The sequence below is a fragment of the Cicer arietinum genome, chromosome 6 (genome assembly GCF_000331145.2).
Source record: "Cicer arietinum cultivar CDC Frontier isolate Library 1 chromosome 6, Cicar.CDCFrontier_v2.0, whole genome shotgun sequence".
NCBI lineage: Eukaryota > Viridiplantae > Streptophyta > Magnoliopsida > Fabales > Fabaceae > Cicer > Cicer arietinum.
Genome location: NC_021165.2, coordinates 19726591 through 19743885, shown reverse-complemented (window position 1 = coordinate 19743885; position 17295 = coordinate 19726591). Strand labels below are relative to the sequence as shown.

The 17295-nt window shown below is 32.7% G+C and overlaps 2 protein-coding genes across 2 annotated transcripts; one reads left to right on the top strand and one right to left on the bottom strand.

Moving 5' to 3' along the window:
• Nucleotides 1–3863: 3863 nt before the first annotated feature.
• Nucleotides 3864–7058, top strand: LOC101491374 (basic leucine zipper 34). Its single transcript, XM_004505464.4, has 4 exons — nucleotides 3864–4847; nucleotides 5248–5338; nucleotides 5479–5605; nucleotides 6249–7058. The coding sequence occupies exons 1-4, from the start codon at nucleotides 4273–4275 to the stop codon at nucleotides 6407–6409; spliced, it is 954 nt and encodes a 317-aa protein (XP_004505521.1). The 5' UTR covers nucleotides 3864–4272; the 3' UTR covers nucleotides 6410–7058.
• Nucleotides 7059–10831: 3773 nt separating this feature from the next.
• Nucleotides 10832–13437, bottom strand: LOC101491060 (uncharacterized). The gene has a single exon (XM_004505463.4). The coding sequence runs from the start codon at nucleotides 13308–13310 to the stop codon at nucleotides 11019–11021; it is 2292 nt and encodes a 763-aa protein (XP_004505520.1). The 5' UTR covers nucleotides 13311–13437; the 3' UTR covers nucleotides 10832–11018.
• Between the last annotated feature and the right edge of the window lie 3858 nt (nucleotides 13438–17295).

Sequence of the window (17295 nt, the reverse complement as noted above, 5' to 3'; positions counted from 1 at the left end):
TGATGTTCTTTTAAAGTATTATTATGTGTGACTAGAACAAAAAGTTACTTTTAATTTACTTTATAAATGTCGAAATTATTAGGTTAAATATTATGTTATGAAATCTTATAATTATGTGTACGAAATTTTTGTAGTATCTATCATTTTGTTTTTAGATATAAAAAAAGTCAGAATAAAAAGTCTTACTTTAAATAAATAATATTAGATTTTTTTTAGGTAAGATACAAGTAAGTGTATTTTTTATTTTTATTTTAGAAGAGATAATAAATTACATCATAATTAATTCACACAAATGTGAGGTCTCGAGTTCGAACTCGGGATAAAACGTCTAATATAACAATATCAGCATTTTTCAGTTGAGATAGTACTTATGTACTTCATATGTTTTTTTTTTATTTAACAAATTATCACATATCAATAACACTCATTAAGAATCATTTGAAAACGATGATTGATGTCACTTATTGAAAGTATAAGTTAACAGGTCTCTTCGTTTTTACTGAGATGATAATCTAATTGATGTCTATTTGAGGGGTTGAGTTTTAATGGACCCGTTTATTTTTTTTCTTATTTTTATCGAATTGACTACAATTGAGTCATTGTCTTAATCATAAAGACTAAAATGACTATTTCGAAAAGTATCGTCGATTTTCATTAAAATTTTGTGTGACTTTTAAGCACTAAACTACACTAAACAATCTATGAAAATAGTTCACTACAACCTTCGTTTCTAGGATTGAATATTGTTTTTTATATAGTTAATGATCAAATCATTTGGTTTTATCAATAAAAATTAATTCATTTGATAAGAAATTAATTATATTTTACAAATATGTGAGTTCATCTAATAACATCGTTAATAAAATAATATGCGTAAGTATAACATTTAACGCTCTAAACACTTCTTTTTGTTGTTGTTGTTGATCGCTGTATAAACTTTGAACCCTATAACACAACTCATTCAAAATTCTTTTTTCATAAAAAAGTCATATATTCTTATATTTTAGAAAATTAGATCTTCTGCAAGTGCAATATTGTGCACATGTTCATGTGATAGCTTCCCTCGTGGCCCAACATGTCTAAATAATCACAATTGTAAAAAATATAATTAAGTGGATCCACGAATATGCTTTATTGGCAGGCACTTCCTTGTTTTAGAAGGAGGCAGAGTTTATATATATATTCCCTGCATCTCCCTAATCATATGATTTAAAGCTTTGTCAAACTATTTTCTCAATTAAAAACTACAAGACTTCCACTTAAGATAAGATCATGGAAGAAGGTGCCTGGAAGCACATCCACAAAGAGAGGCATATTATTATGGCATATGTTAATATTTTACTTATGTCACATTTAATAATAAAAATTTATCTTAAAAATTGTATATTTGTTTTTTAAAAAAAGAAATAATTTTGAATTTCTTAATTAACACTATTTTTCTTCCATAACGAAGTATAATAGTAAAAAAAATTAATATATTTAATCTAAAATTTAATTAAATTAAATTATATTGATATATTGTAGTATAGTACATGTTAGAAATACTTTATTATTATATAACCCTACATGTGAGAATGATTTGTGGACAAAGCAAAGAAAGGTAGCATAGTGCGTGCAAACAATTCACATGGGCGCATATATTGCCTTTCTTTCACAGCTCATGTGTCCCAAATTTCCACTATTTCATTCAATTTTTAGTTACCTTGTCTTAATTACTGTACCTATACTTTCTTTTTATTTTATTAACAATAGTCACAATCAAAATTTAAATGCATATTAATGGTGAAACCAATCGCACCCCATGCATTACCACTGTCAAAAAATCTTAGCACATGCAATTTTGTTCTTCTCTCTCACATAATAAAGATGATTCAGAAGCCATATGATTTCACCAATCACCAACATCTTCAAGTGGGATTTTTTTTTTGGGGAACACTCCTCAAGTGGGGTTGTCATACCTCAAATACTCATAGAGACATTAATTCTTTAACAAAGTTATTAGATCGTCGAAGCCATTCATTCAAATCAATTATGAGTACTACCTAATTTTGTTTTCATCTTTAACTTCATTAGTCCCTATTATTTTCCACTTCAAAAATATATAAACTGGTTAGTTATGATCAGTTTCAAAATATTATTATTATTATTATCTTATATCCACACATAAATGAAGAGACTAATTTCTCGTTTTATTGAATTTCATTTAAAGACTCTCTGATCACATGTTTTTTTATACGCATCAATCAAATGATGAATTTTCAATTAATTAAATGATTAACTGATTGAAGTATATACCACTTATCAAATTATCATGTACCATATTAGTTAGTTGACTATATACTTTTTTTTTACTTTCATAACTTTCAATATGTCTAATTATTGCAAGTGAAAATGGCGAGGTAACAATTTAATTAGTTAATTCACATAATCAATTTTTATGGTTGAATATGGTTTAAAAAAAAATGCTAATGTTGTCAAATTGAATTTTCTATGCTAATGTTGTCAAACTGAATTTTCAACAATTGACTTTATGATAGAATTGATTGTCGATTACTCTCTTAATCTAATGATATACATCTGATATTTCTATAACAATAATTATAGAGTGTATAGGTATTTAATTTTGCAAGGCATCAAAGAATTATTAATCTTTTTCTAATAAAAAAAGCTAATACATATAATCAATATTCCAAATTACCGTAGAAACTTTAATATATTCACAAATTAATTTGAAACATGGTAATAAATAAAGTCCTCGTACTAACGTTTTACCAATTATATAGACTTTTTTGCTAATAACTCTATCAAATGTCGGGGAAAAAACATAAAAGAACCATAGTAAATGAAAACTAAAGCATAAACTAAAACCCAAATATCTTAAGAAAGGACATATTAATCTTGGTGTAACATTTACCAAGGTGTAAGATTTATAATGACCTGTAAAAATTGATTGATACTACTTATAATTTTTTTTTTCTGGTGGTTCATAACATAAAAACTCTACATTTAAGTTTGACTTGAAGTACTTAATGAGTGACATGACCATCTTTAAAATTAACTAGTGTGTTGGTAAATTTCAACCATGTAATCTTACCCAATGAGATTATATCTTATAGTAGTACAAGATAAACCTAATTTATGAGGGCACTAATTAATATAGTCATGGTCTAATGATAGACCTCATGAATCAACCTACTAAAGTAGATTAATTTGTGCTAGTTATTATCAGTTTGCAGTAACATTATTTTTTTAAAAAGATAACAATACAAATTGGATTAACATTCTATATTAAATAAATTAAAATTTAATTAACATACATTGACAAATACAAATATTTACACCGTTAAACAATTATAACCGTTAAATTATTAATTATTAAATTTTTGAACTTATAAATCATGCATATAATAGAATTATTTGTAATTGGTTTTCAACGTAAAACTACTACACTAATGTATATAAAAATTAACGTGAAAAGCTTACCTTGAACCCTTTTCGAAAAGATGAATGGTAGAATCATCAGCAATTATACCAAGAGTAAGTTATTATTACAAGGGCATGGCAAACCCAAAATCATCTTACTAAAAAGAAGGTCACAAGGGCACGTGGTGGCTGATTAATTCCCACTAGTTATTGAAATTATAATTAATTAATAAGAAATAAAAAATAAAATAAAAAAGCATTGGCGACTTTGCAGTAATACCGTTGAGTTGAGGAGACCCAAAACAAAACATTTTCTCCTATCCTCTTCTTCCAAGCCAGCTGTTCATAGCTGTCCAATTCCTTTCTCCATGTGACCCTACTGCAAACACACACATAGATTTAGATGCACATACCCCCCACACATTTATTATTGGGATTTTAAACCCCCCTAAACTCAACATACATTATTATTCATATCTTCTTATAATTAATAAAAAACCATACATAAAAAGAAAATAAAAAAGTTTATGATTATATTATCTTCTTCTTGTGCCTTATTTCTTCTTCTCTCTCCCTCCTTACATGTATTTATAAAAACCTTGTGTTACATCTTCATAATTGGTTTGTCTACTTGACAAATTAATTCATTTCTTCTCCTACTCATGACTCATGACTCATGACTCATCACACATTACATAACATGTATGCACACATTGCATATATGCATTTATATATAATGTAACACAATATTGTTTTTGTTGAGGCAATTCCATTATAGATACCTAGTTTGTGTTTGGTTATAGACTTTATAATCTCTAATTATCTTTTCTTCTATATATTCATCTTGAAATGGCACAATTGCCACCCAAGATTCCAATTCCAAACATGACACAAACTTGGCCAGAATTTTCTTCACACCAAAAAATGCCTACCCTTAAAACCATGTCACCAAATGTTAATTCAGCACACCAAAACCCTTCATGGGTGGACGAATTTCTCGACTTCTCGTCGGCGAGAAGAGGGGCCCACAGGCGGTCGGCGAGCGACTCAGTGACGTTTGTAGAGGCGTCAATGATGGAGCATTGTCGCCGCAGTGAGTTTGAAAGGTTTGATGATGAACAATTGATGTCGATGTTTAATGACGATGTTTCGGAGAATCCTATGATGTCACAACCACCTGTAGCAGCAGCCACATTGTGTTCTAATTCTAACCCTTCAACTCCTTCTGATAATAACAGCATCAATGATGAGAAAGAGGTGGATGAAAAGCAGCAACATCTAGAATTGAAGCATGAATCAGATGAGGATGAAATTAGTGAATGCAAACAGGAAATTGCTCAAGTTGTCAATGATGATGACAATAATAATAATAATTCAAATACAAGTTCAAGTCAGAAAATTACTGACCCCAAAAGGGTCAAAAGGTACTCAAAAATTCATGTCACATTTCTAAAACCAAATCTATAATGTGTTCATTAATCATCACACAACACACTCACAGTCACAGTCACACACATGTATAATTAAATGTGTATTTCATGGCTAATTTTCTAGTATTATTATTGAGTGAATGAGATCATTTAGTGTTTATATATTGTTCTATAAGGAGAAAATGTTCTTCATATATATATATATATATATAATATATATACATCAGAAAAAATTTCATTTATTTTTCTGGTATTAGTTTCTAGTTTATGATTAATCAGAATGAAATTACAGCAATTGAAACATGAGTGATGGTGATTATATAAGATTAATGTATTTTTGTTCTCTTTCAAGTTTGATATGATTGTAATTAATGTGTTTGCGTATGATGATTAGAATATTGGCAAATAGACAATCGGCTCAAAGATCAAGAGTTAGGAAGCTGCAATACATATCAGAGCTAGAGCGAAGTGTTACTTCATTACAGGTGACTTAAATATTCATAAACATTATGCTAACTTAATTTTATACTGTACTATTGATGTGTACTAATCACTTAATGATATGATTATTTGTTTATTTTAAGTTTTTAACTAACTATTGTACATGTTCATCAATATCATGAAGGCAGAAGTTTCTGTACTATCTCCAAGGGTTGCATTTTTGGATCATCAGAGGTTGCTTCTAAATGTTGATAACAGTGCTCTCAAGCAAAGAATCGCTGCCCTCGCCCAAGACAAAATCTTCAAAGATGGTATATATATATATATATATGCTACACTATACTATTCTCATTTCACCTTAATTTTCCTGATATTTTGTATTATAAGTTTTTGTAAGAGAATAATACACAAGATATTAGATATTTAACATGAAAGATAGAAAGTTAAATTACATATAGATAGAATAGAATTATAGAAAGAAAGTACAAATTAGTTTATATCATATATATATACTTTTGAATTGTACCACACTAAGCTTACAATTGCAACTCCTCCAAATTGTTTAAGTATTATTTCTGAATCAGAGGAGAATTCTTAATTAATTAATAAAAAGTACTAGTAAAAGGATATATACCAACGGAAATGTACCGTTATTAGCTTTTTAATCGTGCAACTTTGCATCGTACGGCACAGTTTAGAAGAGTTGAAATTGAAATAAAACAGGCCAATTATTAGATAGAGGACAGATTGATATTAATTTTAGTAAAAGTGTTTGCATATTCACATATTAAAATCTCTGTCTGAAACCATCATGTGCTCTGTCTGCAGCTATATAGTTATTACTCTCAAATCAAACATAATAAAAAAGATGAGATACTTAATTATATTTCATTTTAAAGCAGTATTAATTAAGATAACTAGTGCTTGAAAATAATATATGCATTAATATTGCAGCTCATCAAGAGGCATTGAAAAGGGAGATAGAGAGGCTAAGGCAAGTGTATCACCAACAAAACATCAAGAAGATGGAAAATAATGCTACAGGGTCACCATCACCAAAACCACGATGTGATAATGATACTCACATTGAAAAAGAACATCTTATCAATGTTTGAATTTAACCCTCCCACAAGCAAGATACATGAATTATGATCTTAATTGTTCTTTGATTCTTTTTTATTCTATTGAAGAAAGAAAAAAGGGAAAAAGAAGTTGTAATGTAATGAATGGTATGGCATAGTGAGATGGTAAGAAATTAAATTTTATTAGCCAATTGATGAATATTAAAAGTGGAAAGCTTTTGCTATCAAACTGAGGGAGTCACGTGATGTGTTTCACTTTATTACAAGGGGACCACTCAAAGTTGCATGATTGGAATTCAGGGAAACACATGTGCAGCACCATTCAAAGAAACAAACAGAACTTGTGGTGGTGTTGCTGTCTACTGCTTTAACTAGATGGGAGTGGAAGATATATAAATATGAATTATTATGTAATGTGATGTTGGAGATTCTTTCATTTCTTTTTCTTTTTCTTTTTCTTTTTCTTTTTCTTTTTTTGTTATTGTTTGTTGTTTTTTATTCTTTTCAATTTTTTTGTGGTGTTTTTCAATTTTACTTGGAAAACAATGACCAGTGAGTTGAAAGGAAGGAAGGTGTATGTCACTCAAGTCTTCCCTCCTCTGGGTTTTGTTGTACTTTATTGTATTATTGCTGATTTCCTGGAAAGAAGAAGAAAAAAAACAAAGTGTAAATATTTTAATCAGTTCTCCTTGTATATGGTGAAAGTGTTCAATGTTGCACATTTTGTGTTATAGATTGATCATGTTTTCCTATGAATTTATAGTGGTGGATCCAAAAAATTAATTTGTAGGGACAAGAAAACAATTTATGAAAAGCATTAATTCTCCAGTAACTTAGGCATACTGAATCATATATCAATTCAGATATTACTTAGGCATACTGAATCTCCATCTCCTTGCACTATATCTATATGTTCCAATATTTATGGCAATAGACTATTTTCTTACCAATAAACCACACCTCCATTTAAAAAAAATAAGCTTAAATTAAATTAAACAAGTTCAACTTTTTCCTCACATACATCCTTTTATTCCTCCCTATGTAAGAAATATCTTGGGAGTTGAACAATCATTTTTCACATCTTCATAGGCAACTTGAAAAATGATCTTCTATGAAGCAAATAGAGGCAACCAAATAGAATGGGACAGTGAAAGTAGTTGTAGGTTGATAATTTGCCCGTGAATCAGTGGTGTCATAATTCTAAAAAAAATGGTCCCTATGCATGTGAGAAGAAGATGTATCATTGTTTGCAGTTTAAATGCAGCACACAAAGGCTGAGTGGTCAATTTTACTCACAAACCCCCAATCCCTGAGTAATGTTATGCTAAAAAAATTCAACATCTTTTTGCCTTAATTCATTCTATTCTATCTCATTCCACTCATAAAGTTAAAAATATTCATGATGAGTAAATAGGACAGACTGGGATGACATACAATAGACGGAACAAATTTGTTTTTGTTTTGAACCTCTTGAAGTGAAAATAAAGTTTTTGCCTTGTTGTTTGATAAGTAAATCAAATAGGAAGCAAATTAGTAAATAATGTTATCCATTGTCACAAAAAATCAGGTTGGTGAAAAACAGAGAAATTAAATGAAAAAACAAAATGAAATTTAATATGGAGGCTAAGTAAAGGATGAGCTAGGTAGGTTTGCACTGGAAAAATAACAAAAGATGTCGAATGGTTTCAGACAAAGATGTGACCTCATACTGTATTGAATTTGCTGCAATACACTGACAACTGACAAGAGGGAAGAATGATATATGCTAGAGTGCCTAATGCTTTTACACATATCCCCGTTTGTCTAACTATATATTTTACAATTAGTATAATCAAATACTGTCAAAACTCTAGTTGCATTTAACATCCCCTCCGATTTCAGAATTTTAATTAAAAAGTACAAGATAATGATAGTGATTATCTACCAGCCTCTTGCTGATATCTAACTAGTTAAAATATAATAGAAAGCATCTTTGCCAGTTTATTCTCATCACAAACTTCAACATCAAGCTGTTAGTGAGAGCAGCAGTAAGTTTCGTGGAACATAAATACTTACAAGCTGTACTGAAGAAGCCAGATTCATCTAGACAGCAATATATGTCCATAAATACACAAGACGTTTCTATTCTTGCACGCACTCACAGGACTATAACATAACCACAAACCAGGCAAGAGCTAGGTAAAATCAAGAACAATTTGGTTTGAAACTTGACACTAGTAAAACTATGAACTTTTCAGTTTTTTTTTATCTCTTTCTAATTTAATTGACTGAAGTTTTGTTCGTGCACCATACATGCTCTTTACAAACCTTGACTCCAGAATACATACAAGTAATAATATGGATAATGTATATCAACAATATGCTTATTTGATAAACAACTTGTAAAATTCTTGCCGCAAAACAATTTTGCTGCGGTATTTTATTCTCATCACAAGATTTTTACTTGTATGTGAGCAGCGAAACTCATGCAAAAGATTTTTACATGCATCAAAGAAAATACAGACATCTAAGTACCAGTATTATGAAATAGCTGCTATAGCGGCACTATATCGCTATAGTGTAGAGGAATTTGAACAAAACGCTATTATTCCGCAATACACTATTTAGTACAAAATGTTGTCAAAAAGCAGTTATGGTAGCGCTATAGCACTGTTGCATAGCGGAATTTGAACAAATGTTATTTTCCATGAACCACGATTCACAACATTGCTAAGTAGCAATGTATACACTAACAAATACCCAGGACCCAAATGACCCTTCCGGCCTTACCTCTTAACCAAGGTCTAACCGGGTTATCTCTTCCCAGTAGTAAAACAGAATACGATGTGGATGATATACACCAATCGCCATTACTAAGTTATCAATTTAAATACGGTGAGGCCAACACCAAAACCATTACAGCTGGAAGCATTGTGGCCCATATACTGAAAACCGTAATATAAGTCAAATAATATAAACCATTCCTACATACAAACATTTAAAAAAAGTTATTCAAAACAAATAATACGAAATCATACTTTTAAAGATACGAGCTTTTCTTTTATGAACAGCTAAATACACAAGCTAAAAACAACATAAGTCAAGGAATAAATAATCTTAACACAGAGTGGATGATGCCTCGGCTGCAGAAAACATGAAGGGTAAAACAATCACAACAGAATGCAGACAAAACAGAGGAGTTGGTAAGTAGAACAAAACAAGGAGTAGGACTGCTATAGTTTTAAAAGAAAACACAAGAAGAATGAAGAACCAAACAGAAATAGAGGAAGGCACATATCTTTCTTCTACTTGAAAGACTTTTGGGAATTGGGACAACTGAAAAAGGCTTAGAAGATAACCAAAAAAATCAACAGTACAAAGTATATGCAGAAGAGGAAAGTGAGTGTGCCCGAGCTTGGCAGTGATGAAAAACAAAGGGGTTTAAACAATATTTAAAAACCTAAATAAAGGTTTCCCTGATGAAAAAGAAAGGGATGAAATAACAAAATAACCCAAAAAGATTGTCAAACAACTAAAAACTTTTAGTCCCTATTTCACTATTTCCCTATTTCATTGAAGTGGCAGCAACAAAAACAATGCAAAAATGTTCCACGGTTCCCACAGCAGGAGCCAGCTGCAGCAGAGCAATAGCAGCACTAACTACGCATTATATGATATCACTAAATTAAAGATAAAAAAGTTTACACTTGGAACTTAAGGAAATAGGAATGCCAAAGTATTCCTTGTCTAATGGATATTGAAGTTAACACCTGAATTTTCCAAAAGGCCTGTGGCAACAGATTAGATATTTCTTTAGTTAGCAACAGATTATAGAAAGGTCAACAGTTTATTAGAAAGGTCAATAGCCTAGACAAACAGAGTTTTCTAAGAAACAACCAAAACTAACTTCAACGGATTATCTGTGACCATAAAAGGTTAAAATCACGCTGAACTAACATTTTGATTAAAATCAACGGATTCTCTGTAATCATAAAAGGTAGAAATCAAACAAGAACTAACATTTTTTAACATATAAATCACGCTAATGTTTACTTCAAACAATAATGATCACTTAATAGAAACTAAAGTGTCACCAAAGAAGTATGGAAACCAGCAATCCAGCATGCAGCCTGAAACTTTTCTAGTTATCTGAACAGTAGCTGTGCACAAGGCTAAGACAATAAAGCAACATAGCATTGTTAAGATGTCGCTATATAGGATTACAGTAACAAGTAACAACCATCATATAAAACTGACAAATACCAATTTAAATCAACTACTGTAACATTAACCAATCATGCTAAAGATCGCAAATGGATTTTCCTAGTCAGTTTTTCTATCTCATTACATTCTTCTGATAAAATATCACTTGATCAAGAAAAAGTCACATACAAAGTAGAACTAGGACCAACTTTTTCTACGTCAAACAACAGAATTTAGATTGGATCTTAAGGATAAATAAGAAGGGCATAGAGATGCAAAACAAGAAAAGTCAATAACCTAAAATTGTGAACTTGATCTCACACAATACTAAGCAGAGTTACCTTACTTGAAGGTCTCAGTTCTAAATAGAGCTCTGTACATTATAACACAAATAAACTGGGGCCTTGAACATAGTATGGACTGATTTTAATCCCAAGCTAATGAAAAAAGCTAAACCTTACTAAGCAGCTTCTGCTTCACTTACTGGAGCGCAATCAAGAGGATCAGAAATCTTGCATTTTGCATTCACTTCCTTCAAATGTTTTACTTTGTCATCAACAGCCTGCAACTTGTTACCCAGGGATTCAACTCTACTTAGATGTTCTTTCAGAATACCCATCTGTCCCATCCACTCTTCTTCAATATCTTTACAGTTCCTTTCAAAATCTCTAACAAAATCTCTCAACTTTATCCTTTCCTCTTCTTCCTTCTTCAGGCGTTCCTTTTCCAGTTCCATCACACTCAAAACAAGGCCGCCAGACCCAGGAACATCCTTGTAAAGTGGCTCATCAGCTTGCGGACAGCGTGCTCTATATTCAGCAAAAGCCTTTTGTGTTTCTTTTAAGGCTTTTCGATAGCCTTCCACAAGGCTTTGCATCATATAAAGTTCCTTCTCAAGCCGATATACCTCCATCTGTCTTTTCTGAGTCTCTTCCATCTTTGCTTTATGCAAATGTTCAATCGCATTATCCCGCCTCTGTAGCTCATTAAGCAAAAGTTGTTGATTCATTGAAGATTCTTCAACAGCCTGATCTTTCGATGCATACATAATCCTAGCTTTCTCCATCCAATGTTCCATCTGTTCCATGCAAACTTCAAAGTCAACAGGCTTAGAATTCCATGGGCTATCACTTCTCAGCCGCTTGTTACTGCCATTTAGTGTATGATGGGGGTTATGATTATCGTGATCAATGTCTCTCTTGTGACCATTGCCAAAAAGTGAAGAGCCGGATATCATCTGAGGGTCATCCCTCCCAGAGAGGAAATCTCCTACTGAGTTATCATGAAGATCAATCCCAGATGTAAAAGGCATCTGCACTGTTTCCATTGCCTGAATTGGACTCCCATTCCCAGAAGGCATTCCCTCCAAAGGAAACTTGGGTGACAAATGGAACCCACCCTCATGCTCATCTTCTTCAGCATCTTCATCCTCCTCTTCTTCCTCTTGTTCCTCTTGTTCCTGCTCATCTTCTTCTCCCTCATCCTCCTTCACTTGGCCATAGTCCATACACTTCATGTCGCTATTATGACACGGCCTCAAAGAAGGCTCCCCCACACAGCTCTTATGATCCAAAAGCCACATCCCTTGTTCTTCTTCCTTAGACTGCTCAAAATCCATCATTTGTTCACCTACAACCTGCTCCTTTTCCACCGACAAAGACTCGACATTATCTTGCCCCAAACTCAATTCAATATTGCGTTCCTCCAACTCATGAACCCGACTCTCTTCAACCTCACCCATTCTCAAATCACCACTCCCATCCACCTCATCCCCCGCCACAACCCCCTCCTCCTCTTCCTCCTCGTCCTTCACCTCGCCCTCTTCCTCCTCATCCTTCACCCCACCCTCTTCTCCTTCACCCTCCACCTCCTCGACCTGTGTGTCGCCCAGAAGCTCCTTGTGCTGCGACTTGATCAAATGTTGCAAATGTGAGGCATAGTAACAGTCCACCAGCTGTGAGGCCTTTAATTCCTTCTCCAACATGCTCCATATCATCCCCGCCCAATCAACCTTCTCGAAATTTCCCTCCTTGATCAAATTAAACTGCTGCATAACATCCTTCGACATGATGAATGTGTCATCATCATACAAAAGCATCCAATTCGAAACCAATTCATTGACAAAAGCAATATCCTCCGCATCAACTTCGTCAACAGCAACCGTAGGGACAGCAGCAGCAGAATTCTTCTTCGGAAGCATGAGAGAGCGACCAAGTTCAGCACGATTCACCATGATCTTAACATCATTAACGTAACTGCACCGTGCAGAAGGGGAATAACTAGCAAATAGCTGAGCGAGTAGATCGGTGCGAATGGCGGAATCGAACTCAATGTGAACGAAATTCCAGAGTCCCAAACGCTGAAGAAGGCTCCGGTGGCTCTCAAAGTCGAGAGCTTTGGCAGGTATGAAGGGAATGGGTTTTAGGGTTTCGATCAGAACCTGAAATTTCTCGCAAAACTTTCTCTTCTGAGCTGCAGTTCGTTTCGGCCCCAATTTTTTCCGCTTCGGTGCACGGCGAGCAGTGGCGGGAGCAGCGGGTTCCGGTTGATCGGCGTTTTGATCTTCCATGAGAATGTCTTGTGTTTGATTAGGGTTATTGGAATCGGGATTTGAAATGTTCTGGATTTGGGGATTTTCGAGGGTTTCAGAGGAGTGAGGATCGGCGACGTGTGGAGATGGTGGTGGTTGTTCTTCTTTGGGGCATTGATGGGCGGTGTTAGGGATTAGGGTTTCGGTGGGTGGGGTGGTCATGGCGCTGTCGTCAAAGACGGAAATCGAAAATTTGATTTTCAAAACTGAAAAGGGTATGGTAATGGTGCACGAATGAAGGCTCAATTTTTGTAAGTCTCATAACTCGTTGCTCAGAAGTGAGATTGGACCAAAGCGGAAAGTTCAAATTATAATACTCCTACAGTCCTTGTAAACTTATGAAATTAACTTATCTGCCCCTACATAATTCATATTTTGCCATGTGCCCGTGAAAATAACTTTTATAACTTTCTTTTTTTTAATCCTTTAGTTTCATAAGAAAAATTTCTAATAGTCTAGAATTCATTCCATCGAAAGGTAAATAAACTCTATATAAAAATTATTTTAATCGTAATTAATAAAAGTTTATTAATCACTTAAACACATGTGTCTATCTCTTATTAAACATAATTCAATATTTCATTTGAAAAACGGTGAAGATCTCAACCGCATTGTATATAGTAAAAAATTTATTTGGTCAATTGATGCAATAGTATGCTTTGCTTCTATTATTTATAATAATTTGCAAATCATATTAAATTATATTGCCCTTATCTCCAACCCTAATTCATCTAACGTACTAATAAGTTTTTTTTTCTTCCATATAATCCTTAAAACATTGGTTACGTCTATTTGATTTAATGCAACAACATTATACAAAATTCAGCTAATCCAAATACATGAATTTAGTCATGTACTACATTCAACATTTAATGACTCAAACATGAGAATGTGAAGAGGGGAGGGGGAAGCACACAATTTGGGAAAATGAATAACCATTAAATACAATTGTTTCCTACAATCTATACCACATTTCATTTAGCGTTATAACAATAATGATTTTGAAAAGTGCTTGTGTGCATTGTATCGTGTGCGACCTATTGAATTCAAATGCATATTAATGACTAATACATGTTTGTTTTTCCAATGTATTTTTTTCACAACTCACTATAGAGTACATTGATTGATTTATATATTGTTAATGATATTGGATTATCTCATTTTCTCTCTCATATTAAGAGAGAAGGAGAGAGAGAAAGATAGAGACATGAGCAATTTTGTGTGTGTGTATGGTTTATAGAAGTGATTTTTGTGTTGTTTGTGTCTCTAACTCTCTCGTAACATGAGGGGACAAAATGAGATGATCCAAATTCATTTTTAATGTAATGTTTTTTCGTCAAGTTTCAATATATGTTTCTTCTCCCAATATTTATAAACATATCTCGCTATGGAGATATATTAATTGTTTTCTATATTTTCAATGCATTGTTTTTTAATCGAATTCCAATACATTTTTCTCTTCCTAATATTTATACACATTTCACTACGGAGATACATTAATTGTTTTTCATATTTCTAATACATTGTTTTTTTTTCTAAACTCGTCACATTATTTTTCCTTTGGAGTTTCTTACATAAAACAATATTCGCTACATAAGAGGTAAGAGTGAAGGGAAAAGCCCTCACATTAGAATTGTATGGTTGTGATAGGCCACATACAGAGGAATAGATTTCTCCCTTAGTGGATGTTGATGGTCATGAGTTGTGAACAATGGCTGAGAGGATACCCACGATTTGTGAGAATGTTTGTCAATATGAAATAAGTTGTTGAAATTGTGGGATTTTAGAGAAAATAATAAGGGTTTGAATATTATTGATAATAGTTTTATGCAGATCTGACGATGGTGGACGGTGAGGCGCGTGTGGTGGTTTTCGGCGGTGCGCTTTGAGGTGTGGGTCGATTTGGAAGAGGCGAAGCTGATGAAGTGGTCGTTTGTCAGAAAATTTGCCGCAAAACAGTGGCTATGACAATAGTAGTAGCGAGCTGAACAAAAACAAGTGAAACCGATGTTGAAACGTGTCACGATTGTGGGTTGAAAAAGGAATAATCAAGTTAGAAAAGAGAAGCTATAATTATATTCCCAAATTGTTGGGAAATCGACAACGGAATAGAGGTGAAATCATTCAAGGATATAATTTATAATAGTTTTATGCTAAATTGATTACAAAAGACTTAATAATAATATCTATTTATAGAGAAATATAGATTCAATCATAAATCAGGAATAAATCATAATAATAATGAGATATATTCTAAGATATATCTATGATTATAAATTGATCATAGAAAATAACTCAATATATTTTAATATAATATAATATTTATTATAAGATATTTTCTAATATTCTAACATAAGCACTGCGCGAAAACACGATTTTCAATCCGTTATCTTCTCATCTCTGGTCTCATGTTCTCTCATTTTTCTTCGTCTTCTTTTTTTCTATTACTTTCTTTTTATTTACAACTTTTTCCTACTATTATTGTTTCAAACAAATGTTTTCATAGGTTGTTTGATCATGGAACAAGGTTAACAACTTTTGGCCCTCGATTAGGGCAAAAGCAATAAGAAATATGTTGTTGTTTCCATCTTGGGCAAATGATAATAAAAAAGTCACTTTATATTTTTCATACAAAGACGTGTCATCAACTTGAACAATTGGCTTGCAATATGCAAACCAATGCATGCATAGTTGGAAAGCCCACAAAAACATATGGAAGATTTGATAACTAGAGATAACATTGCATTTGTTCATATTTTAAATTGACTCCATCTGTATCACAGACTGACATTAACATTTGTATGGATTTAAGTCGTCGTTGTACTTCATTGTAATACAAATTAGTTCCTTTATCTTCTTTCTAGAAAAAAAAAGTAGTTCCTTTATCTTCTTTCTACTTGTTAAGGCCTATCCTTCGACTTATTTCTGTTTCGAAATTAATTAATGTAGTTAGCATAACATAATGCTTTTAAAGCTCTAGTTCTCTAGGAAAGTCATATGTGGTTTTTTATGTAATTTAGTGTTTTATGTAGTATTAATTAAGAAATCTTTTGGATTTATGTTTTTTCTCGATTGATAGAAGGACGGATTATATTGTTTTGAACCTTGCTCGCATAAAGTCGAATTTTAATTAAAATCCAACAATCAGGATGGATAGAAAGACATACCATCTGCCCTTTGATTCTCTGGCCGAGTTGGAATTGCATTTTTAGGGGTAGAAGTTTTGACATTTACATGAGTAAGTGGGAATTATAAATAATATAATTTATTGATGCCTACCGGAAAGCTCGGTAGGGGCTGAGCTAGACAAGCAACTGTCAGCCCTCAAAACAAATAGGCAGGGGAGATATCCTTATCAATACATTTGAGATCCGAAAAAGAAAAAAACATCTATTATATTTATACAAATACATATCTCGATTAAGTGAGCTAGCCCGCAGTATGCAAACCAATGCATGCATAGTTGGAAAGCCCACAAAAACATATGGAAGATTTGATAACTAGAGATAACATTGCATTTGTTCATATTCTAAATTGACTCCATCTATATCACAGACTGACATTAACATTTGTATGGATTTAAGTCGTCGTTGTACTTCATTGTAATACAAATTAGTTCCTTTATCTTCTTTCTAGAAAAAAAAAAGTAGTTCCTTTATCTTCTTTCTACTTGTTAAGGCCTATCCTTCGACTTATTTCTGTTTCGAAATTAATTAATGTAGTTAGCATAACAGAATGCTTTTAAAGCTCTAGTTCTCTAGGAAAGTCATATGTGGTTTTTTATGTAATGTAGTGTTTTATGTAGTAGTAATTAAGAAATCTTTTGGATTTATGTTTTTTCTCGATTGATAGAAGGACGGATTATATTGTTTTGAACCTTGCTCGCATAAAGTCGGATTTTAATTAAAATCCAACAATCAGGATGGATAGAAAGACATACCATCTGCCCTTTGATTCTCTGGCCGAGTTGGAATTGCATTTTTAGGGGGCAGAAGTTTTGACATTTACATGAGTAAGTGGGAATTAAAAATAATATAATTTACTGATGCCTACCGGAAAGCTCGGTAGGGGCTGAGCTAGACAAGCAACTGTCAGCCCTCCAAACAAATAGGCAGGGGAGAGATCCTTACCAATACATTTGAGATCC

What these genes read in the sequence shown, in the direction of transcription:
- LOC101491374 (XM_004505464.4), top strand. Translation starts at nt 4,273, where the DNA reads ATGGCACAATTGCCACCCAAGATTCCAATTCCAAACATGACACAAACT. An exon ending in GACCCCAAAAGGGTCAAAAG is followed by an intron (nt 4,848 to 5,247) that starts GTACTCAAAAAT and finishes TATGATGATTAG; the next exon opens with AATATTGGCAAATAGACAAT. An exon ending in AGACAAAATCTTCAAAGATG is followed by an intron (nt 5,606 to 6,248) that starts GTATATATATAT and finishes TTAATATTGCAG; the next exon opens with CTCATCAAGAGGCATTGAAA.
- LOC101491060 (XM_004505463.4), bottom strand. Translation starts at nt 13,310, where the DNA reads ATGACCACCCCACCCACCGAAACCCTAATCCCTAACACCGCCCATCAA.